We start from the raw sequence: 26,221 nt of genomic DNA, 5'->3' as shown, positions 1-26,221 counted from the left end.
ATCACCTTCGAGTATTAAGACAAGATCAATAAAACTCCCACATTCCAAAAATCTCTATCAACATTAGATTACTTTTAGTGGGTTGAAGATCGTATAAATATTTTGAATCTACGGTTCTGTCTCCAAGCAATGAAATAAAATGAACTTGAAAGCGTTAGCACACGTAAACAAAATGCAAGCACATTTATTATTCGTTCATTGATGAAAATCTATGTTCTCGTTTTATGACAAGTGACAGGATGTCGACTCATCTTCAAAATAAAAGTTCTCTGATTTTTCCATAGAAGGGTTTTCAATAAACTTCAAGGATTCAAAAAATACGTTGACACATAACATCTAGAAGCAGCTCCCACGGATTAAAATTATACATGGTGCAGATAATTTTATTCATTTTGAAAAAAGTTAGATATAAATAATTTTGAAAGGTGAATGTGAAATTGATATTGAATGTAGAACAATAATTGTCATGTGTATAATTTCACTTTTTTTTTCTAGGGGCCCTCCTTAGCCGTGCGGTAAGACGCGCGGCTACAAAGCAAGACCATGCTGAGGGTGGCTGGGTTCGATTCCCGTTGTCGGTCTAGGCAATTTTCGGATTGGAAATTGTCTCGACTTCCCTGGGCATAAAAGTATCATCGTGTTAGCCTCATGATATTGTTACAATAAAATTATTTTACATCCCTGTCCATGGATAAGGGGCTTGACGTTGATATTTCAAGTGTCTTGAAAAGATTTTTATTTTATTTTTATTTTTTGTTGTTTAATAGAGTGCTTTTTTCAATCAAAGGTTAAGTTCAACACTAAATTAAAAAATTAAGATATTTTTCCATTTTTTATATCTCCTTCACAAGAATATCGTTATTTTAATGGTAATGGTTTGAAAATAAGCTCCGTAGAGAAACTTTTATCACATCTTACTTAAATAAGGTCAACAGTTATACCAAACACTTGAGGTACCATGCCTCCAAGTTAACTAATAGTTAGTGTCGCACGATCTAACAACAACTGCCTATTGGTAAATTTGGAGGTGCCGGCAGGGCTCAGTAGGGGTCTAACTAACATAACACTAATACTAACAAGACCCTGAAACAAACGCTTATCCAAATAGCATACATCTATTTATATTTGTAGTAGTAGCTAACAATAATTCATTTTGTACCCGTATAGCTGAAGTAGAATTTTAGTAGTGAAAAGTAGAATCTGTAGATTTACTAATTTGGCATTGGAGATAGTGAATGTATCTATTATATCTTCTCGATAATCTTCTTATTTTAGTCTCTCTAGCTGCATGGATCAACGCAAAAAAAAACTGTTTCTCTCTTCCTTCTATTAAGTTAGTTAGAAAAATTAGCGGATATATAGGGGACATGACTTAGTGTTTCTCGTATTAAGACAAATTCGCTGACCTTTACCCTATAATAAAATAAATGACCGATAGTAAAATAAATGACTAAAAATTTAAAGATATCAAATAAATAATAAAAAACGAAAATAAATACATGACCATCGGTGGACAGAAAGACAAGATACAGAGTTCTGTTTTGAATAGTTAATTGAGACCATTGCACTCACAAGATAGAGAATAACTAGTACCACTATTATTGCTACAAGACTAATAACTTGACCACTTACGGAAATGAGGATAGACCATATGATGCGTTCATCCACTATTATATTGAATATTGTATACCCTGAATCTGAATAACTGAATTTTAGACCTCATTATTTTAATAAATAATAAAAGTTTGAATATTAGAAAAGGGAATAGAACTTGACCAAAAAAAAAGCAATTACGGAACAACTGGACAGAAATTTTGTATAATGATCACTATTAGACTACTGAAACTTTAACATATGACATTACTGTGACTGATAGGATACAATTAACTCGACGACGTATTGACAAACATCCGATACTCAACCGTGTTAAAATAAGGGAAGCTCTTCAATGTGTCCATTTATTACAATAGTACTTAAATTAATCTATTTTGAAACTACCCTACCAGAATGATATCATTACATCTTTATTCGAAATTGTTACTTGGAAATGGCAACAGTACCACCCGTTGTCAACATAGACTACTATTAGGTATTGAATGTCGGCTCCAAGTAACTAATAATTAAATTTACATGTTAACTACTTATTCAGAAAACATCTATGTACATGTAGAGCTTCCATTATTTGTTTGGTTTATAATTGACAGACTGTAGATAGAAAGAATAATGTATCGGTATGATCACAATACAAACCCAGGCCGCAGTGACCTAGTGAGCAACATAGCTTGAGTCGTCTGCTAGTATTGTGTATCACATGGAGAGCCCAGCCGAGATACCAGTCTATTAAGACTACAACTGGTCAACTCTCGAAAAAAAAAAAAAAAAAAAAAATAAAATTATTTTACATAGGGGAACTGCTCCTAGAATTCATACCATGTACCCAAATCAATACCATTCGAAAACAAAGAATTGGGGCGCTAATTGTTTTATTTCTTATTTTTTTGAATTTTTTCAGCAGTGAGCACGCCGGAAAACAACAAAACACGACACAAATTGAGCCTAAATCGCCTGTTTTGCGAATGTTATTGATATAGGAGCATGTTATTAATAATGGAACAGATACCCTACATACAAATATAAACAGTTTACAATACATTCAACAAATTAAAATGATTGACGATCTCTCTGTGCCCCGAGAGAAACGTCCAATTTGTTACCCATTGCGAGATATGACGAGGTTTCCTTATAAGATTTTGGTCCATCAGTCAAATCCCGCAAATGTGTTTTCATTGCGTTTTGCATTTTGTCTACAACAGCCCGTTGTATACATAGCTCTATTTGGTATAGGATTTCGATCCTATTTGGGCACCTTCAATTAATTTGTGCCATATGGCACCAGTAATATAAAGTCTGTGTCTGGGAATCTCTCTACTTATAATTTTAATTGCCTATCTTCAGGCCCAAACACAGAACATGCAGGAACGGAACATACACAATTCTAATCAGACATTTGTCACTTACAGGTAAGATAAAATAAACCGTAACAATATACGAATGCAAAAATGGTAACCTGGCTTAGAAACCTCGCAGTTAATAACTGTGGAAGTGCTTAATGAACACTACGCTGCGAGGCGGCTCTGTCCCAGTGTGGGGATGTAATGCCAATAAGAAGAAGAAGAAGATAATTTCACAATAATTCTGAAACTTTGAAGATTTGATAACATGCAGTTTCAAACTTTATGATTTTTTATTGTATTTTTTCGTCTGGAAATTGTGGAAGGAGTTTCATCAGAAATTTCTTGAAAAATTCATCGAGGTGTTATCTCAGAAATTCGAACATGAAATCCTCCAGACTTTTTGCCTTTCTCGTACAACAAAGTTGTACCGAAAGACTATCATTTCACTTCATTTTTGTGTGTGCACAAAAGCTAAGAGAAACATTAGCCAACTTTTTTATATAAGAGAACGGTTCGCCACTTCATCTCATAGCTCCTATTTCCATCCTATCAAAAACAAAGCAATGGAAAGGAATTTGGTTTATTATTTTTGTGATTTTTTTCAGTAGTGAACACGCATGTTGACAAAAAGAAGCGACGAATTTGGTGCCGTATTTCTTTGTTTAGCGATGAGATGGATATATGTACAGTGATATGGATATCGGAACAGTTCTCCTAGTAATTTGCAACCGATTTTCTCGCAATGAGTTGCATTCGACAGAGGGCAAGGTCTTGTTGATCGCTATTAAATTTTATAACGATTGACCATTGCGTTTAAAAATTATAAAGAAAATTGTGTATCAAACCATACAAGGTTGGTGTCTTGGCTGAATGCGAGAAAGGCAGTTTCACCACTAGGTGCATTTAAGGTGATTATACAATCAAGCCAAGTGGTGAATTTCAAATTCACCACACGGTTTTCTACTCCTAATATCAAAAGATAAAATCTAGCGTAGTAATTTTCGTACAATGCTGAAATTAAAGTCGATTGTTTAGCATAAGTAAACAAACGATCTACGGATGTTTCATCCCCATGGGCGTTGTGGTTTTCTCAATTCGTGCTCTTGAAAAATCACTAGAAAAAGCACATGGTTTCCAAGATGGCCGATTTGTGGCTTTGTTGTATAACCACCTTAATTGAGTTTTTTTTTGTAAATATTTCTTTCGTAAATTCATTTAGGCATTCAAATTCTTTAACAAAAATTCTTCAGGAATTCCATTAGATATTCCTCTAGAAATTTATTCTAAAACTCCTCCAAGAATTTACTTCTCCGAAAGTTTTTTATATTTAGAAAAATCTTAAGGATTTTTTTTAAGAAATGTTTCCGGAAAATTATTCAGAAAGTCCTTCAGAAATCGCTTTAAAAATTTCTTTATAAAAACGTATATTTCTTTGGAATTTTGACCCAATGGATTTTTTTTTTGAAATTCCTTATTCTGGAAATTATTTCTAGAATTAATCCGTAAATTCCTCCAAGTATTCCTCCGAAAATTTCTTCGGCAATTCCTTCAGAAATTTTTTCCCTTAAAAATTCCATTCCTTCGGAAATTCTCTTCTTCGAATTTTCCTCTAGGAATTCTTTCGAAAATTCTTTGACTTTGTTTTTTCTAGAATTCCTTCAGAAATTATTTTGGAAATTCCTTCATAAGCACCTTAGATTTTTTTCGTGAATCCCTTCAAGATTATTTATTAGAAATTCCATCCAAAATTCTCTAAGGATTTATAAAAAAAATTCAATGTTTGTGTGGCGATTGTTTTTTGATATTTTAGTCAACTCAGTCATTGATTTAGTTAAACGAGTATGTTATTTACTCTTTAAAGGTTACTAATAGAAAAGTAAAAATAGCGCCGCCAGCAAGTACATAGATTTACAAAAAAAAATCAAATGACACAGTTAAGACCAGTTTAGACCAAACAATAATGGACCAAAAAACACTGAGGAAGAAATAAACCCCGTGTCGAAACGTCCGTCGTAAATAACATAGGGAAGATCCATTAATTACGTAACGCGAAAATTGGCAATTCCCCCCCCTTTGTCACACTTTTTGTATGAATCTTTGAACAGTTTTGTGTGAATTGTCACATTTTAGCCAACGCCCCTCCCCTCTCTGAGCATTACGTAATTTATGGATGCTTCATTACATTGAAGACTGAGTAATCGTTTATTACTGGAATTTAAGAAAACTATTGAGCTCTTGTTGAATAATAGAAGTGACGGTGCATCGGTGAACAGAATAAATATTAGCGACAAATAATTATGCAAAAACTTGAACTTTAACTGCTTCCAACTACTAGTTTTCGAAAAATTAAGATTTTAAAATAGGTGGGCAAAAACTGGGATGAAGGCGATTTCTTGGTGTCTTACCCTATTTTTTGACATAAACTACGTTTAAAAGGAAGACTCGGATACAGGCTGTGAAACGAAAATTTCCAAATTCAAGACCGTCACGAAATTAGGATAAGTAATAGCGCCTTTATCTTTCGATAGAATTTCGAGATTTTCTTATCAATCGACTCGGAAACATTCCAGCAATTTGCCAATTCCATCGATACTATTGATTATCAACGTTAAACCATTGGAAATGTTATTTTTTCAAAACCTGATGAAAAACTCAGAAATAATCAATTCCGTTTATGCATTCCCAACACGGACATCAGATTGATGTAAGGTACGAGATTTTTGACCCACTGCTTTGCTTTCACTGGGTATAAAAAGAGCCGTGTTTCGCGTGCGCGCATCATTTTCATTCAGGATTTCACGGAGAGCGGACTAGGACGTCCAGCTATTGGAGCAGTGGTGGTGTGCAGCAGATAATGTTGAGATGATTGTGCAAACGCTAGTGACTTGTAAATTCTTCAGTGAATTTTGTTCGCATAATTCTGAGTTGGGTTAGGGGTCGTACACATATTACATAAGCATTTTTTCTGAGTTTTTCGACCCCCCCTCCCCCCATGTAAGATTTTTTTCATACAAATGATTTTTTATTTATATGGTGCGTAAGAAAATGACGGACCCCCCCTCCCCCCATAAGTGCTTACGTAATATGTGTACGGCCCCTTATGTGCTGTCAGTAATTCGAAATGCGCATTGTTGAGAAGAGTAACAAAACAAGTGAAATTTGATTCTAAACGAATTTTCATTATAGAACCATGGTGTCAGTATCGGTTCGAGCAGCGGCCATCGACCGGTGTTTGCTACAGTGATTGGAAATGAAATCGTTTCCTAGATGAATCTTGTTCAAAGTGCAAAGCATAATCGCTTGGCGACGGCACAAAGTTTGCCATCGGTAGCAGAATCTCAAGCACGTGTCGGAATGAGACGATGCAACAAATTTATTAGGACGATGGATGAAAAAAATCGATGGCATTAGTATCGGTCCTAACGACGGCTGTCGTCAGGTGTTTGCCCTCGAAAATGTATTCACTATGGAGAATGCCTCCGAAAATGTATTCATAAGAGAAGGTTGATCCAAGAATAATTTTCTTCAAAGTACAAAACATAATTGCTTGGCGACAGCAGAATGCTGCCGCACAAATTTGTTTTCGGAAGACATCCTAACTTTGTACAGCCACCATGTGAATGAATTTATTGCAGCGCTTCTCTTCGACACGCTCGTGATTCCGTACCAACGGCATCGTTACGATCGAACTGTCTGTCATCGTCAAGCAATTGTGCTTTGAAATATGAAGAAACATTGACTCATAAAATCCTGAAAAATCGAATTATTTTCAATAATGCACATTTTCAATAACTAAAAGTAACAAAATCACACTCAGAATCTTGCGAGAGAATTTAAGTTTTCACCGACAACAGCCAAACCGACGAAAACGCCACCATAGTAAAGACATTTTCAGCCGTTATCTGTGAATTTATTGCAGCGTCCAACAAACTGTCTGCCGTCACCAAGCAATTGTGTTGTGTATGTGATGAATATTCGTCTCAGATCAACTTTTCTTTAACAAATCTTGGACCTGAGCAATAAAACCATACACAGAAACTTGAAAAAAAAATGTTAATTTTCGCTGAGAACACCAAATCGATCTTCTGCAAACGTTCCCGATGCGAACAAATTTCACGAGTGTTGCTACCTGCCCGACCGCTGATGGTTCCCAGCTCCATCATCAATGACCGTCACTGAGGCCATTATTGATGCCGCTACTCACGCCATCGCCACGCCGAATTTTCTGTAGCAACCGCGCCGACGACCACCGTCAAGAAAATCTCAATTGATGCTGCTGCTGACCGACTTCTCGAAGATTTACCGTTAAACGGCAAGAGTGCCGGAGTGGTAGTCACGCCGATGGAACCAATGCCAAAATGACACGCGCGCGCGAGATAGTAGCTGTCTTGTAACACCATAAGCCCCGCCCCTTTGACAAACGATATGGGTGCACATTTTGATTACGCATTTCTACATTCGCTGTTAGGGCGGGGCTAATGATCGACCGCTTTCTTTTGCTTTATGCATAAAAAGATCCTTGTTTCGAAATTTAAAAGAGGTCAGGCTTCCGCGTTCGGTAGCGGTTCTGACGGCAGGAATTTTAGAAGTATTTTCCAATATCCAAAGAAATTCATGAAATAATTTTCCAGGGAGTCCTGATGGTATTTCCTATGCAATTCTTAAAATAAAATTCTGTAAAACAATACTTTAGAACATCTATAGGAGAAACTTCCAAATGAATTTCTGATAAAATTCCCGGTAGATTTCATGAATGGATCGCTAGAGGAGTTTTCTAAATCATTTCTAGATGAATTTCCTGGAGCAATTTCCAAGAAAAAACCTGGAGGTATTCTAAAAAGAGTTTTCTGGAAGGTTGCTTATAGCATTTCCGGAGGATTTTTAAGACATTTTAAAGCAGAACATGGAGGGCTTTTCGAAACCATTTCTAAAGGATTCCCGAAGTAATTTCATTCCATTCCAAAAAAATCTATTTAGGGGAACGGTTCGGTACTTCATCCCATAGCTCCTATTTCCATCCCATCAAAAACAAAGCAATGAAAAGGAATTCGGTTTGTTTCTTATTTTTGTGAATTTCACCAGTGAGCACGCGTGTTAGCAAAAAGAAGCGACAAGACTGGTGCTGTATTTCTTTGTTTTGCGATGAGATTAATATATGTTCAGTGAGATGGAAAATGGAACAGTTCCCCTACATAAAAATGAATTTCTGTCTGTCTGACCCTTATAGACTCGGCAACTACTGAACCAATCGGCGTGAAAATTTGTATGCAGAGGTTTTTGGGGCCGAGGAAGGTTCTTAAGATGGTTTGTGGAAAGGGGACTCCCATACAAATTGAACACCAAATGCTTCATAACGCGAGAATTAATCAAGCAAATTGAACTAAATCTTGCATGTGGAGGTTTTAAAAGGGTGGTTCGAAACCCCTCCTTCTTCTGGAAAGGAGGTCTCCCATATAAATGAAACAGAAATTTCCGAATAACTCGAAAACTAATCAGAGAATAAATCAATTTTAGGCGAAACGAAGTTCGTCGGGTCTGCTAGTTCCTGAATAAAGGAAGTCCTTCGGGAATTCTTTCAGTAATTAATTGAAAAATTCATCCAGAAATTTTGGCGTACCATCGTTGGGGGTGACAATGGGACAACTAAATTATAAGAGACCTTTTTAAAGGATTTTGTTATCCGACCTCCTTACTGTCGGTGAGAGCGATGACCCATTTTCACCGCCTAGACCCATTGTCATAATTCCAGATTTTCCATGTTTTTCCAGGTAGTCGACACCCTAATTGAAGTAATTCCACTACACTAATAAACTCTTAAAAAAATTAATTCATTGTTTTAAAAATCAATCCAATGCCTGTTTATTTTATTTTATTGTTAAGTTTATTTTGAGTTTGATTCGGGAAATTAGGGTGCCATGTGGTGCCATGCTTCTTTTTCTTTGTTGGAAGATAATCGAATGCAAATGAGGCAAATAAGATTAGAAAGGCAAATAAGATTAGATTAGGTACCTAGCGTAGTATAAACAGTGTAAGTTGCGATTGTTTTCTTCAAGTCGAGTCAAGTACAAGACACTGAAGACGACCACACAGTTGTGGTCGAAATACGTATCTGCAAAGATAACGAAAATTAACTGGTGGAATTAAATGGACAGTACTTAATTCGTCTTAGACGGTTTAATACATTCCACTAAACGAGCTTAATATATTTTTCTGAATGCAAATGGTTTACCCAGGAGTGAAAGGACACACCTGTAAAAGTGGATCAGAGATTACAACCGTGATTGTCGTTTCTGGCGCAAGATGCAATCATCCTTTATTACACCAAACAATAAAATCATTGGCAAACTGCTGCATTTCGCTGCATTGATAAAAAGAGAACATCTCCGAAGCAAAAAAAATGCAGTTATGATACTAAGCGAGAGAACCATGATTTTCCCAACTTTTATAATTTAATAATAATTATTTTCATTCATACTTCTTGTATGACTCCAAATGGCCGGGGAGAATGAAAAGGATGGCAGCGGCTCACCGTGGATGCGGTGCACGCCACGGGGGTCTGACAAGAGGACGAGTACGAGTCATGGCTTGCTGTTCACCGATTGACACGCTGGGACTTTGACACGTGTGAATTTGTGAACACACACTGAAGGTAACTCACTCAAACTCCAAACTTATATGTCCAGAAAAGTCGATATGATATCTTAATTCAGACCGGAATTCGAACCATTTTAGCCGCTCTTTTAATTACTGAACCCAGCAGGACATCGTAGCAAAGGTAGATTACGAGGCTTATGGATGGCGGCGAAGCCTCATAAAGTAAATACTGAGGGTCGTGGGTTCGAGTCCTATCGAAGGGAAAGTGGTTACCTCCAATACATTTTTCAAATCAAAATCTTCTACATAGTGTACATATTCACATCTGAGTTTTCAGAACATTGTAAATTAATGTCCAAGTCGGGTGGTTTAATACTCCGAACATAGGCAATTAACTTTGATTGAACTAAATAAAAGAAGTCGACCAAAACCTAACCTGGCAACAGGATAAAACGATAGCTGGACATCGCTCAGGAGTCAGGATGAAGATCTTTCAAGTTAACCCTTTGCACCACCGGAGGTCTACAGGACCCATAAGTAAGATAGTTTAATCACTGAGCTACGGGAGACCCCTATCTTATTCATTTCTATATATGATTTTTATTTTACAAGGCTCAACTCAAAGTTTTATTTTTTAAACTGTACTGAAGATTATAATTCCAAATACGTATTTGTTACAAGTTAAGAAAGACAAAAAAATGATAAAAAATACGCATTCTTTCTTTTTGTAATAGGTCATATGCATGGAGAAGCGCAAAAAGAAAACTGCTTTATTCGTAGCTGATAGGCTTTATTGTCCCTTTCAATATATGAAAGAGTATAATTATGGTCATAAACTATTTTTTAGATGACCTTAAACTTCTAACTGAGGTTGTGTTTACTGATAACTCTCAAGCATACGTGCAGCTTCACTAGCGAAGCCATAATTCATACCTGATAGCAACATTTAGATTAGGTGCGCTGTTGTTGTCGTTCACGTTTAAACACGAAAGATGTTATGGCCGATTGTTTATGAAACTTTTAATACACTAGCGAATGCAGCACCGTTCAGTTCCTGATTGATAATAATTGTGCGATTGGGGTTGAATCGGAATCACGACGAGTGAAAGTAATGGGTCAATAGTCGAAACTTTGAACCGACTGATAAGCCTTGTTGATGCCCGTTCCACATTCCTGTTGATTTTTTTGTATATACATCTGCAGCAGATGCAGAACAAAGTAAATCTATATAATCCCAACTAATTTATCTTACAAAAACTGTAAATTGGCCTTTAATTTCTTTTAAAATAATTCATCTTTTGCCATTTAGATGTATACTGTCCATGATCGCACATTGTAACGTAACATTTGCATGTTTGTCGATTTTGAGTTAAGCTTATGAACAGGGATTGACTACACTAAATAATCCAAAGGGAAAACAGATGGTAAAACATTTTTGATGGGGAAAAACTGAGACATTGTAATTAGTGTAGAAACAGAATCTTGTGCATTTAAGTTGAAAGATCTATATCACGACAAGACCCAGGTCATAAGTTTTCCCCACTAAAGATCATGTTCCACATGAAGATTGTAAAATCATTCTGGATGGCACAACAGAATGGGCCAATGAGGTCAACTACCTTGGTTTGACCCTCGACAACAAGCTTATTTCGAGGCAATAGTGACGAAGTGTACAGTTTTATCGGTGTTGCACTTGAAATTATAATACTTAGGTCCGATATGGATTCCGATCATCTACTGACTATTTCAGAATTGCATTGCATAGGCCCTATGAAGTCTAAGTCTGAGTCAGGTGTCCTGATTCCTGAGCTTCTCGTATCCAATACAATTCCTTGTCTAATCCGTTGCTCGTACAAATGGCCTTACATTCGACGTTTGTACAGCTGACAGAAGTATCTGTCAGCAGTCTGCCATAGAGTGACAGGAACTCTAGTATAGTGTTTTCTTTGTAATACTGTGCCCTTATCCCCAACAGAAAATACGTAGAAATACTAGTATAAGAGATCGGCGAAGACACTATCTTGTTTCCAAACGAACTGTCAAAATCGATTCCAATTCAAGTTGTTTACATTACCATGCTGAGGGTGGCTGGGTTTGATTCCCGGTGCCGGTCTAGGCATTTTTCGGATTGGAAATTGTCTCGACTTCCCTGGGTATAAAAGTATCATCGTGTTAGCCTAGACTGGCCCAAAATGCATGAAATCCTGAATTTCAAACCTTGCACCCTTAAATGACAGTTTGGGGTCCCAGAAGCTCCCCTGAAAATTTCAGCTCATTCGGTCCAGCGGTTGGCGTGCGCAAATGGATCAAAGTTTGTATGGGAAAAGTGATCCAAATGTATGAGGAAACGCAACCGTTTCAGTTTTTTGCTTCTAGGTGGCGCTGTAGTTGACGGATTCCTGTTGTGGACAAAATGTAGAACCTTTTTTATATAAAGAAGCGACTGGTGAAGACCGGATGTAAATCCCTTTGAAATTGGCCAAGTTATAAGCATCCAAAGTCGAGAGTTTCGAGCGTGTCCCCCAGGGATGTTTAAAATGAGAGCAACGTACCACCGACCGATGCAGGCGATTCGGTGCCATGCGAAATTAAATGCATGATTATCACGCAATCTCGCGAATTTTTATCCGATTGGTAAATACTTTCCGTACTCTGTACAGTAGTGTAGCTAGAGAGGGAAGGGGTGAATAAGGGGAGGGGGGATCTGTTTTTTTTTAGGTAGAAAAACACATCCGGGATATTGTTCGATGTTTAATCTCGCAATTTTCTGGCGTCGTTTTATCTTCGAGCTAACACGCTAAAAAAATTTACTCAAAATTGACATAAATTGAAGAACTCAAAATTTGGTCAAGTTTGGTTTATGCTATAGTTTAGAGTTCAATTTTCGAAGCGTGAATGTAAATACACGAAATAAATTAAGTACTTCTTCCATTTATTTTGTTAGCCTCAAATGAAAATATACAGCCATCCAGTTCCAACATTATTGATATGATCCCTCAAAATTACCTTATATTTGGTAGGATCGTTCCTTATAGAACAATATTGGACCCATTTTATTATTTCCCCTTTATGGTGACCAATTTCAATATAGGGTATTCAGAAAAATCGATCATTTCAGGAATTTTAATTTTCATAAAATTGTAACTCCCAAATCATTAGGCCTATTTGTTGTATTAACAAATCAAATAAAAGCTCTTTATTTCTACAGGTATACCTCGATATAACGTAACTAATTTTTCACTCTTCAAATCGTTGTATCTCCAAAACCACTGGTCCTGCAAGAAAAATGTGCTTCTTGCTTTTGTGAAGTGATATTTGATCGTGCAAGTGGAATACATAAAATGGATTCAAAATCTAAGGAAGAATAAAGTATGGAACTTGTTGTCCCAACTGAAAGTTTTAAAGGTGTAAAGTTGTCTTCAAACGGTGATGTGCTTGGTCGGGTGCGTTTTATAATAAAAAATCAACACTTGAGTATAAACCAGCTGCTTAAACTGTAAATAGTAACTGAACTTCAAATTTTTTGGGAGAAATATAGAATTCCACTAATGCAACACTACAATGCTGTTGTTAAGCTAATTATTTAACAAAATGTGAGCAATTATCAAAAAAATCTTCTCACGCGGGAGATAAACAAAAAGAGCAAGAGTCTAGTTTCATTAATAATTTGGATCAATTGTTTGACAATGCTCGACGAAATGCACTAAATTTGATTTAAAACGATAAGGATAAACAGTTCCTTATTCTGCAAAGGGAAGTTGGAAGGCCTGGATCTGCCTTTGCTAGTGTTAAAAAAGGCAAAATCGAAGAAGAGCAAACAACGGAACCAGAACCTTCCTTGGAATCTCAATCAGCTACCAGCGTTTTTAGCATTGATGGAGGAGGTAAGAATATAATCAAATAATATGGTAACTTCTACTATATGTCAATATTTTTATGTCTTGCTTCCAGATGAGAAACCCTCCACTAGTAGAGCGTTTTCCAAGCGAAGTAAATAAAAAATTATGACTCCTATACTAGCTGCCACCCTAGACCGTGTTGGACTAAGCGACCGAAATGCAATGTATTTTATTTCTGCGGTTTTAACAAGTGCTGGACTAAACTTAGGTAAGTTCTCCTTAACAGTACTTTTATTGTATTGTTCTTTCTCCTTGAGTTTAATTTTATTATATTGATAGTATCTTGTAACTAAAACAAAATCTTTATCAACTTTATCTATTTTTCAGACGATTTTACCGTTAGCAGACAAACAACGTGCAGAATATCTCGAAGAGATTGCTTAAAATATTCAAAGCAATTTTAATCTAAGTGGAGTTTTGCTTGGGAAAAACTATTTCCTTCAAAAGGCCCTTCTTCAAGCATTTTTATAAAATTTAAATCGGCATGGCCTACTATGGATCCTTTGATGAAAATATGGTAGACGAAAGCATTATTGAGATCCTTGGTGATGAAACACAACATTTGATTGAATTTTTGAAAAACCAACTCAATATTCAACAGCAACGACAAGATTATAAAGAGTTGCTAAAGGTCTCTCTGTCTTTCTGTCCTTCTGTCCCTCTGTCTATAACGATTATATAATATCGTTCTAAAATTGATGCAACGGCATCACGATGTCCGAAAACAGCTCGTTACAAATATTTCATGAATTTTGTCTCCCCTTAAAAACTTCAGCTCTTTGGCTTCAGTGGTCACCCCCTCCCTCTCTAGCTACACTACTGTACAGAGCACGGAAAGTATTTACCAATCGGATAGAAATTCGCGAGATTGCGTGATAATCATGCATTTAATTTCGCACGGCACCGAATACGCCTGCATCGCCGCCGCAATGGTCGGTGGTACGTTGCTCTCATTTTAAACACCCCTGGGGGACACACTCGAAACCCTCGACTTTGGATGCTTATAACTTGGCCAATTTCAAAGGGATTTACATCCGGTCTTCACCAGTCGCTTCCTTATATAAACAAGGTTCTACATTTTGTCCACAACAGGAATCCGTCGACTACAGCGCCACATAGAAGCAAAAAACTGAAACGGTTGCGTTTCCTCATACATTTGGATCACTTTTCCCATACAAACTTTGAGCCATTTGCGCACGCCAACCACTGGACCGAATGAGCTGAAATTTTCAGGGGAGTTTCTGGGACCCCCAAACTGTCATTTAAGGGTGCAAGGTTTGAAATTCCAGACTTTTCACTTTTTCCATATAAGCTTGGGCCACTCTAGTGTTAGCCTCATGATATACGAATGCAAAAATGGTAACTTGGCTTAGAAACCTCGCAGTTAATAACTGTGGAAGTGCTTAATGAACACTAAGCTACGAGGCGGCTCTGTCCCAGTGTGGGGATGTAATGCCAATAAGAAGAAGAAGAAGTTAGCTGGACGGATCCAAATCGAATGCCAGAATATTTGGTGAGACATCCGATTCGTTCGGGAAGTTAGATGGATTGAAGCAGGACGGTGTGCTCTCTGATCCAAGGCCCTTTTGTATGTATAAACGACTTCGCCAGTAGATGGGAATAACCAGCGGGGGTGGACATCAATTTTCATACAATTCCATACAAAAATCCAAAATGGTTGACTTGGCTTGGGGACATTGGCAAGTCAGATCTCCCACCCCCCCCAATAAAAGCATCCTGATGTGATCTGTTATTCAATATAGCTCTGGAAGGTGCAATTCAAAGATCTGGTGTGCAAAGAAACAGAAACCATCATCAGCAAATCTTACATGCTCCTTGGTTCTGCGAATGATATTACATCATTAGTGTATATTGCAGAGCAGTGCAAGAGGCTTTCGCGCCTTTAAAACGGCAGTAGGACTTTCAACCTCCTTAGCCATGCGGTAAGATGCACCCCTACAAAGCAAGGCCATGCTGAGGTTCGATTCCCGTTCCCGGTGCCGGTCAAGACAATTTTTGGTTTGGAAACCGGCTTGACTTCCCTGGGCAAAAAAGTATCATAGTATTAGCCTCATGATATACGAATGCAGAAATGGTAACTAACTTGGCTCAGAAACCTCGCAGTTAATAACTGTGGAAGTGCTTAATGAACACTAGGCTGTGAGGCGGCAATGTTCCAGCTAAAGTATCGCAGTTTACAGACACGGACAAAACAAGCTCTATATACATCGTTGATTCGTCCAGTCGACCTGTATGGCCATGAAGCATGGACGTTAAAAGACGCAGACTATCAAATTCTCTGAGTATTCAAGCGGAAAATACTGCGCTCAATACTTGGCGGCGTGGTGGAAAATTGTGAATGGCGCAGATGCATGAATCACGAGCAGGCTGATAATATACGGCAGATTACAGTGGGCTGGACATGTAGTGCGTATGCTGGAAGAGACCCTAGCCAAAGTCGTATTAAACAGAGAACCTGGAAGAGGACGTCGGCTCCGGGGTAGACCCCGCACTCGCTGACTGTGTGCAATCGAGGAAGATGCGCGTGCGGTCGGCGTGCAGGGAGACTGGCGACTGGCATTCCAAGAACGAGCGACTTGGAATAAGACATTACATTCGGTTTTGCTCCGGACAACACGGAGTGTACGACCATCATAGGTATAGGTGGGTAAGTTTATTTTTAAGTGAAGATAGCCTTTCAGTACAATTTTGTTGTACGAAAATAAAACAACAAATACTAAATTATGCGCGTTTAAGCAATAACTCGGTTGCGAAAAAAATACACTCCTGAGCTAAAGGCCATAAAACGTTTCAGACGTCGTGCTGTGAACGTATATTGCAATACATATTTGAAACCATTGACTGATTAGCATACAAGGTTTTGTATCTACTCGTAATTTCCAAAGCCAGATAAAATCAGCTCGTGCCAAATGGTAATAAAAAATATTTCGTTTTTCGGTTGTTTTGCCTTGGTGATAAAGTATTTTTTTTAGTAATGATGATACTACGAAGAATGTATTATAGGAAAAGTCTAACCTTTTGATATTGAACGAAAACTCAATGGAAGACATTACCTCAATTCCTAACAAATAACGAAAATATTATGAAAAATTATAACTCGATCAGTAATTAAAATTTGACATGATTGTAAGTGCATCACAACAGCTCGGCATTAGAGCTCCTGAGAGATAATTTCATTAATGGAGAAAAATCCCACATTATTGAAATGCTGGCTATTGATCTTTTTCTGTATACTCCTCCTCTACCATAAATTTGATTTGCAAATTATTAAGCACTGGAGAAATCGGCATAGTGGACCTTGCTTGTTTGTAGCACCCATACACGTGTGCGTTACACGCAGCAAAGTTGTTTGCCAACTTGGCTTGCTAGGAGATTCGCTTGGTTCCATTATAATTTATCTCTGAGCGTGGTGTTCCCAAACCCGAGCAAATAACTGACGTTCAGCCATCCGTTCGTACGGCTACACTCACGGTCATAAGTTTAAGGTTACCCTTTCAAACATAGCCAAGTTGTTTGTTTCTATTGGGCCTTGTACCTTCAATTTCGCTGAGTTAAACTTATTAATATTTTTTTAAATGAAATAAACTTATTAATATTTGTTAAAAAAAAATACGCTAAATGTACTAGTTGTACCAGTTTTCTGAAAATTGACAAATTGAAATTGAATTTTATAGGAGTTAGTTATTTAACATGAAGAGAAAATGTTTTATTTAATTTTCCAAGGAGCTATGAAAAACATAATGGGGTATTAAGCGATAATCCCATTCATTTGGCCGGGAATGTATGTACAACGATGAAACGTTGTTTTACGTCAGTTAATGAACACGTGGGACTTTTGCAAAAAAAGCACAACAATCGACCCTGTTTTCTCCCATAGTATATACACATATAGATAGATAGATACTGTGGTCAGGCAAGGAGTTCATTCGTTCGCCCGTGAAGTACACACGATAGGCGGCGGCGACGATAAAGACGTGTACGTGATTATTTCACATTATTCTCGCCCCGCATATTCTGCTGTATTGCCGAGCGGAGTAGGTAGGTATTGTATTATCAACGCGGTAATATTGGCATTGGAATATCTCTGGGCTACCGTCTCGTTGAGCCACGATGCGATGCGATGGTTGGAAATCAGACACTCGAGAAAACTTCATGGATCGCTTTGTAATTTAGAATGAATTCCATAACTTCATTGAATGTTATCGGCTTCTAAAATTTCCCAATTCAAAATAGTCATACATACGATATGGCTAGGGCTACTGTTATTGGTTTTGAGACTATTACACATACTAGTACTAGTTTAAAAAATTAAGCTGATCCATTTAGCTGTTATAGAGCCTATGTTGTGCAGGTTGATAACACTCCAAATTTTGAAACATAGATTTCATTTTGTTTAAACCATGCACAACAAAATATGGACTTTAGTTAGTTTATAGTTGAAATAGTTCGACTATGTCAAATGGACGAGTATGTATGCATTAAAAAAATAATTCTACCATCGAAGACGGTAGTGGAATCGAACATAATTTGTGATGTTAGGGGGTCCGCACAAAGTTGCCGATTTTAATTATATGTTGACGCTAAAAGCACCGACATGGCAAACATAGATAAAGTATAAAGAATTGAGGACTTATTTGAATGCGCAACTTGCAAACCATTTACTTAAAATGTTTGTGAACTATTGAGTGAAGTTTTGTATGGATCATAAACTTTTCGACGCAAAATGATGATAAATAGATTGTTACTCAGCGTTTATTGTATAGCTGTACGTTTATAGTATACTTGTACGTTTATATATGATATTTCCTTTATTAATGGTTGTTACTAAATAGTCATAAGTAGTTCAACAAGACCAATGTTGATCAGTTGAACGCATAAAATAAATAAAGAAATGAAGAAAAATGTTCTTTAGCGATGGCCGTACCGTGGCGATCAAAGCAACCAGATGTCTCCATTGCATACGCGCAGCATCTTGAAGCAGCGTTGCCGGAAAAGTGGGAGCTAATTGGGGCCCCTCTTGAGGACTGCTGTAATAGAATACAATTAAAGCAGCGATTAACGACGCAGTGGACAACGAAGTCGGGTATGTGCCACGAAGTCGACGGAATGATTGGTTACACGAAAAGTGCAGACTGATTTCGGTGGAGAACGACGCCTGCCATATCCTAACGAAACTATCAAATCTGTACATTCGTCCGAAAATATATAACTATATTTGGAAGATGGCGTAAGCATTTTCATATCATTATAAAAATGTAATACTTCACGCAGACTTCAACTCATTTGTTATAATTTATTTTCTTCGAAAATGTTTTGCACTTGATTTTAGATGTAAATCAGTGATAATTTCAAACGAAAACGTTTCTTCCCTTGAATCATCATTCACTTATGATAATGTGTTAAACGTTTCGCAATATCTGAATTAAGAAAAAGGTTAACTGACCTTTTCCGCGAAACTTTTCCTCTCGAACGCATAGCTCATATTATATCTCAAAATTTCTCCAAATCGATATTTCTACATAAATCTTATTATACCTACTATGTAATAATGATGTAACTATAAATTATGCTGTAGAATAATTGCCTTTTAGAAAAGAGCAGAATAAGCTTTTTTCGATAATAATTTTGATCAAACAAGTTACCAGAGAAAGATTTTATGAAAATACGCAGATTTCATACGTAGATTTCAAGGCAAAATTATTGGGATCATAATTTGAATTGGAATGACTGCGATGTAGCGTGCGATTGCCACGCCAAGGAAAATTCCCCATGAAGGTGAAATAAACAAGATTTACTCTAGTAGTTAATGCGTCAACAGATATCAAACCAGCTACTTTTTTTAAGAAGACGCTACACGTTTAATGCTTCCAGTGAGCATTTCACTCTTTGAAGGAAGCACCACACTTAACCAATTTCGAATTGGTTAGGTAATAGGCCACCTAATAATGGTTTCGCTAAGGGTCCTTGAATGTTACACTACTGCTCTGGGTAAACGGCGAAAGATTAAAAAAAATTGACTAAAATAAACAAAAATTATAAAAGAAAACAGTTTAGGTCCAACAAAATTTCTGGTTATTTCCCAGTTCTCCTGGTTTTCCCAGACCGCAGCAAGCCATGCGCGTGAATAGTTGCTTTTGAATTTTCCGTCAAGTTTTTGTTCCTTCCCATAGAATTGAGAATTAGATTCGGTTGATGTCTACATTTCAAGACAAAATTTTCAAAAGACTTATCTGTTTTTGTAAACAAAGATTCAAACGGCGATTTGACGAATCTGATGGCTCTCCCACGCATACTAACACCATCAACAGGTAGCGGAAACCATCACCTACCTATTGGTGGTGTTGGTTTGCGTGGGAGAGCTATCAGATTCGTCGAATCGTCGTTTGAATCTTTGTTTACAAAAGCAGATAAGTCGTTTTGAAAATTTTGTCTTGATTTAGCATTTGGAATGCTAAATAGTGAAAGATTAAGAACTGGAATAGTGAATGAATTGATCCGTGGACAGTTGGAGTAATCTTCGCTTCCGCAGTTCATTTATACGGAATTGGGTCAATTTGATAAGATTGTTTCAATATGTGTCTACTATGTTGATGTTGAGCTTGATATTATAAATAAAAACTCTAATTAATCCACCTAGTGGTTAAATACTAAAAAATATAAATGACTGTTTTTAGCGTGTTTTGTGCATAGAAAAATAGTGTTTTCGCTGTAAATTCTGATCCCATAGTCCGATCTGGCCTTTTCCAATAGCAATGGTACAGGATTCTCCGTCGAATGAAACTTGTTGCGAGTAATTCGGACAATGGTAAGTTCCCAAAAGTGTGTCTACAAATTTTGTACACATACACACACATACAGACATCACATCAGTTCGTCGAGCTGAGTCGATTAGTATATAACACTATGAGTCTTCGGGCCTCCTATCAAAAATTCGTTTTCGGAGTGATCATATAGCCTTTCGGTACAACAAAAAAAAATATGAAGAACAAGTGATTAGCGAGGCGCAGGAAAAAATGGAGCAGAACGATATGCGGAGGTTCTATGAGTCTGTCAATGGCGTGCGGAGAAAGACAGCGCCGTCATGTGCAACGATCAACAAGGGAATTTGCTGACAAATAAAACCGAAGTGGCTGCCAGGTGGAAGCAACATTTCGAGACTTTGTTGAATAGTGGAAGTGACGGTGCATCGGTGAGCAGAATAAATATTAGCGACGATGGACAAGCTGTGGAGTCGCCTACACTAGATGAGGTTAAAAAAGCTGTTAAAGAGCTGAAAAATAATAAGGCTGCGGGGAAGGACCAGCTCCCGGCTGAACTTCTCAAACATGGCAGTGAGCAGCTTTATGAAGTTCTGCACCATATTATGTCGAAAATATGGGAAGACGAGGAAATGCCTGCTAGCTGGTTGGACGGCCTCATTTGCCCTCTCTTTAAGAAAGGGCACAGACTGGAGTGCGCCAATTACCGAGGAATAACCCTCCTTAATTCGGCGTACAACATTATGTCCCGTATTCTGTTCAACAGATTGAGACCGCTTGAAGAGTCCTTCGTCGGCAAATACCAAGCAGGTTTTCGTGAGGGCCGATCAACGACGGATCAAATGTTTACCCGGAGACAAATCCATGATAAATTCCGGGAGTACAACTTGCAGACACATCATCTGTTTATTGATCGACTCAGTGAAACGGAATGAATTATGGCAAATTATGCTTGAACATGGTTTTCCGGCGAAACTGATACGGCTGATTCGTATAACGTTGGACGGATCGAAATCAAGTGTAAGGGTTGCGGATGAAATATCGACGTCATTTGTTACCTTAGATGGATTAAAGCAGGGTGATGCACTCTCGAATCTACTGTTCAATATAGCGCTCGAGGGAACGATTAGGAGAGCTGGTGTGCAAAGAAGCGGTACCATTATCACAAAATCGCATATGCTCCTGGGATTTGCGGACGATATTGATATTATCGGGATTGATCGCCGTGCCGAGGAAGAGGCTTTTGTGCCTTTTAAGAGGGAGACAGCGAAGATTGGACTCACGATCAATACCAGCAAAACAAAGTATATGGTCGCTGGCAATCAACGTGGGTTCATTAGTGGTGGTGGTAGCGAAATAGTGCTGGATGGTGAAAAGTTTGGAAGTGGTAGAAGAATTTGTTTATCTTGGAACATTAGTGACGTGCGATAATGATGTTACCCGCGAGGTGAAAAGGCGTATTGCAGCTGCAAATAGGGCTTATTGCGGACTTCGTAACCAGCTCAAGTCCCATAGTCTGCAAACGAAAACAAAACTCGCGCTGTATACTACTCTGATTCTTCCGGTGGTTTTATACGGCCATGAAACATGGACGTTAAAGGAGGCTGATCGGAGAGCTTTTGGAGTGTTTGAGCGTAAGGTGCTGCGGACAATACTCAGCGGTAAACAGGAGAACGGTATCTGGCGGCGCTGCATGAATCACGAATTGTACCAGGTGTATAAAGGGCTGGATATTATTAAGCTTATTCAACACGGCAGACTACGGTGGGCTGGTCACGTTGTTCGTATGCCGGAAGAACGTCAAGCGAAGATAATATTTAGTAGAGAACCCGAAAGAGGCCGCAGGCTTCGTGGAAGACCGCGTACACGATGGCTTTTTGCAGTTGAAGAGGACCTGAGGGCGCTCAATGTTCAGCGTTGGATTTGAAAATCTATTTAACAATGAGCATGAGCATGAGCATGAGCATGATTGACCGCCCACGGTTGCTACTCCGTTATTGCCAGGTCAGCTGTAATTACACAGAGAACCAACAGATGAAGTTTGGGACTAACATCATCTTCAATGTGTAAGAACTGGTGACCCAAAAATAAGCAATACCAGCGCCGGCCGTGTCCGAATGCAGGTCAATTAAGGAATGGGTAGGAGAATGTTGACATGATACTCGCTTTGATAGAAGCCGACGAGTCATCTGCACTTCCACGAGAAATCACTGGGATGTTGGATATATGGGGTAGGAAGTGTGGCAGGGTTCGTTTTGGTAAACGGTATGCCGTGTATAGCGTGTATTTTAATCGATGAAAACAAAACTAATAATTTTATATTGAAGGCCGCACAAAGCAAAACAAAATTTCGGTAACCAGCCGATCGTTCTGCTCACCGCACAAAGCAGAACAAAATTTTGATGATCAGCCGATCGTTCTGCTTACTGAAGAAACATGTCTGGACGCGATTCAAACTTGTATTATTCAATTATTTTACTCCCGCACACAGCAGAACAAATTTTCGGTGACCGGCTTATCGTTTTGCTTTCCGCACAAAGCAGAACAAAATTTCGAACGCCAGCCGATCGTTCTGCTTACTGAAGAAAATATGTCCGGACGCGATCTCTGATCGTTCTATGTCTAACACAAAACACAAACAAACTTGCACTCTTGAAAATCTATTTAACAATGATAGCATAAACAGGCGGGGCTTATTGCAAGTAAAAGCAACCTCAAACTGGGCCTGAGTTACCAGGCAGAACTGGGAGCAAGAACATGCTTTGATAAAAGTAGAAAGGTGCTCTTTGATTTTTAAAATATATTTAAACATTAAAAATACATAGATTTTTCGACTTGTTGTTCTCATTAATGAATGATTTTTGATATGGAATTTGACAACGAATCTTAGAATTCAGGGAATTTGGATCAATTGTCTATGATATCTATCCAATACATTTTTTTTCGAGCCAACCTTTCATCAAATCTGTGAAATCTACACAAGAATAGCCGCCTGAGAACCGTTTTATTTTTTTTATTTTTTTCGCCAAATCTTTGTATGGATGACAAATGAGGGATTAATTGTCCCCATATTGACGCAATAATTTGAATTCCAAATATTTTAAAATTGTGACGAAATGTTGACATTTTGACCAGTACAGATTATTTAGCATATCTATAGCTTTATGCTGTGAAACAATTATAGCATTTGGTCATTGTTAAAAAAAGTTGTCCAAATTTTGCGTGGCCCCTAAAAAATCTCAAGGAGGGTAAAAACAAAAAATCCGTCCTGCAGAATCAATCACTACAGTAATTGTCAAGGATCTACAAACAAAACTACTTCGGTTCTTGGTTAAAAGTTGGGCAGTCTCCTCACCTTCCTCTACACAAATACGCCGTCGGGATTTGTGATCAGCATGCGCCTTCTTAGCGTATTCAAATAGAATTCGACTCCTGTTGAGAATCCTAAACGATTTTCAGCCAATTCAGTAGCCCGTATTATATTGTGACACAAACATTTTTTTGTTTCCAATGTTGAATGTTGTTAAAGCGCAAGTAAAAAGGTTCTTTGAGAATGCTGACCTTAACGATTAGTATTCAAAGGAATCGATACAAAATTTGGCAATAATCAAAAATAGTGTTTAAATACTGTTTAAAATCACTATATGTAATATTAACATAAACAAATAGTGAGAGATCAAGCTGATCTGTTTTCAGCATCCCTAATATGACTTTATCTGGTCGTATATATGCCACATTAACTACACAATGGCAAGTATGCTTATAAGCAATGATGGATATGAATTTTCTTAATAAAAAGAATAATTTTAGATGTAAGTAATCAAGAAATTGTAAAAAAAAAGTAGAGTGTATAATATGTTATGTTTTAAACTTATGTTATGTTTTAAAATAATCGCTAATTACCCATCTTTCACGGTGATATTCTCCACCGTTTGCGTATCCGGCGGATCCTCGTCTTTGTCATGCGACGATACCGCTTTCGTTAAGAAGAAAACCATCTCCGTCGATGGCTTACAGTTGCTGTTGTTGTTTTTGGTATTTTTGTTATATTTCAAGCCGTTGTCGACGTTTCATAGCACAAGCACAAGTTTGCACACATCCATGCACCTGTATTTCCTTCCCCTGTCTGCTATGCTTATTTGCCTTTTCCAAATATTTGCACTTCAACCTTAATCCCGGCCACATTCACTTCTTATCTACGATATACTTTGGGGTATTAATTTTCTGCACCCTCCAAAACTTTCGAAACAATTTTCATTTGAACAAACAAGAAAACGTGCCTTCACAAAGCGAACACAGACATTGACTATTATTTCGAGGTCAGGCCACTTATTTCCTTTCTGCTGGATCGTCGGCTGATCGTACTTCGAAGGCCTTCATCACACCAAATGCGTTTCACGTAGGTACACTTTTCTCTTTCTTATGGATGCATTCTTCAAGTTTGCACTACCAATATCTGTGATTTGAATACGCAATTATATCACGACACAATCGAACGATAGAACTAAACCCCCAATTAGTGAGAACAAGACATCGCGCCATCACCTGGGTCCTTCGTTGCGCACCTCGAGTCGAGCTCAACCCAACATTGGCCACTATGCGCTACTAAGCCAAGCGCTGAAGATGATGAAATTCCAACCACCAGTAGACGACGAACGCGAAAACCTTCTCCGTTTGTTTCCGTCTACGGTTCACTGCTTCGTCTGCGGATCGCACAAATACACGGGGCAACAAAACGTAAAAGTGTCACGCCAGAGGCCCAATATACCCTCGCCCTGTTCGAACGCTTCCCATAGACTCAGCCGCAGCGGTTTTCTTCTGTTGCTGGGAGGGCTTCACTATCTCGCGTAGATCCCGTTTCCGCGGTGTATGTTCGACTATCGAAACATTCGACCGTACGCAGCTCTCATCGCGACGAACGATACCTTTCAACTGAGCGTAATAAACATGTCGTTCTCTTGGTGTGGTCGGATGAAGTGAAGTCAAAGTGGCCGATGTAGTACAACTACAGGAGAAGACTTCCTACATACCAGTGTGGTATTAGTCTAGCGGGCTACGTTAGAGTGATGCAGCTTTGTGAAGTAGCATTTTATGCTAATGCCGATAGACTTTTGGTACACAAATAATTTATCATTTTAAAATGTTAAGAGAATGACAATTTCTTTGATAATCTTTTTAGCAGTCCCCATATATTAGCATGATATAATAATTGTATTATTATATCATTTTACCAATTATTGGTGCTCCGTTAAAGACGAAAATGTTTAATCGGCATGGCGATCTTTTCCAGCGTTTAAATACTATTGGGTCTTCAGTTAGCCTTATGGGGGAAGGCGTAGGTTTGTCAATCCAGAGATGGCCAGTTCAATACTCAGTCCGTCCGGGCTTGGATGTTTTCGGATGGGAAACATTCTCGACTCCCTGGGTATTGTGTATCAATTCTACTTGCCACACAAAAATTCATATTCATAAAATGGTCTACAGTCTACCCAAACTGTGGGTCGTTACCCCCAGGAGGCCGTTGGCTAATCAATAGTGGGTCGCGAAAGACAAATCTTGATTCATACTTTTGTCACTATTTTGTCCCACACATTTATACCAGCTTTTAGATTAGGATCTAAATAATGATTGGATGATCAGAGAACAATCAATGGCCTTCTTTTGTCATACAATATTTGGACAAATAGAATAAAGTCCAATATAATCCAAATCTAACCCAAATCCAATCCAAATCAAATCCAAATTCAATTCAAATCCAATCCAAATCTAATCAAATTTAAATCCAATCCAAATACAATCCAAATCCATTCTAAATCTAGTTCGATATAAATCCAAATCCAATCTTAATCCAACTCAATCCAATCCAATTAAATCCTATCTAAATAAAATCCAAATCTAATTCAAAACCAATTCAAATACAAATCTAATCCAAATTCAGTCCAAATCCAATCTAAATCCAATTCAAATTTAATTCAAATCCAATCCAAATCCAATC

General features: G+C 37.9%; 1 protein-coding gene across 2 annotated transcripts in view; it reads right to left on the bottom strand.

Moving 5' to 3' along the window:
* Positions 1 to 26,221, bottom strand: part of LOC134210817 (mitogen-activated protein kinase kinase kinase 13) — a 97,365-nt gene that overhangs the window by 28,151 nt on the left and 42,993 nt on the right. The window contains exon 1 of one of the 2 annotated variants that reach the window (XM_062687120.1): positions 24,130 to 25,173. The exons of the other annotated variant lie outside the window; for it this stretch is intronic. Within the exon in view, the coding sequence (XP_062543104.1) occupies positions 24,130 to 24,224 (95 nt within the window). The 5' untranslated portion in view covers positions 24,225 to 25,173. Of the gene's footprint in view, positions 1 to 24,129; positions 25,174 to 26,221 lie in introns of those variants that run through there. 2 annotated transcript variants of the gene reach the window in all.

Source organism: Armigeres subalbatus, chromosome 2 (genome assembly GCF_024139115.2).
Source record: "Armigeres subalbatus isolate Guangzhou_Male chromosome 2, GZ_Asu_2, whole genome shotgun sequence".
NCBI lineage: Eukaryota > Metazoa > Arthropoda > Insecta > Diptera > Culicidae > Armigeres > Armigeres subalbatus.
Note: the sequence above shows the minus strand (reverse complement) of the source record. Positions and strands in the feature narration are given on the sequence as shown.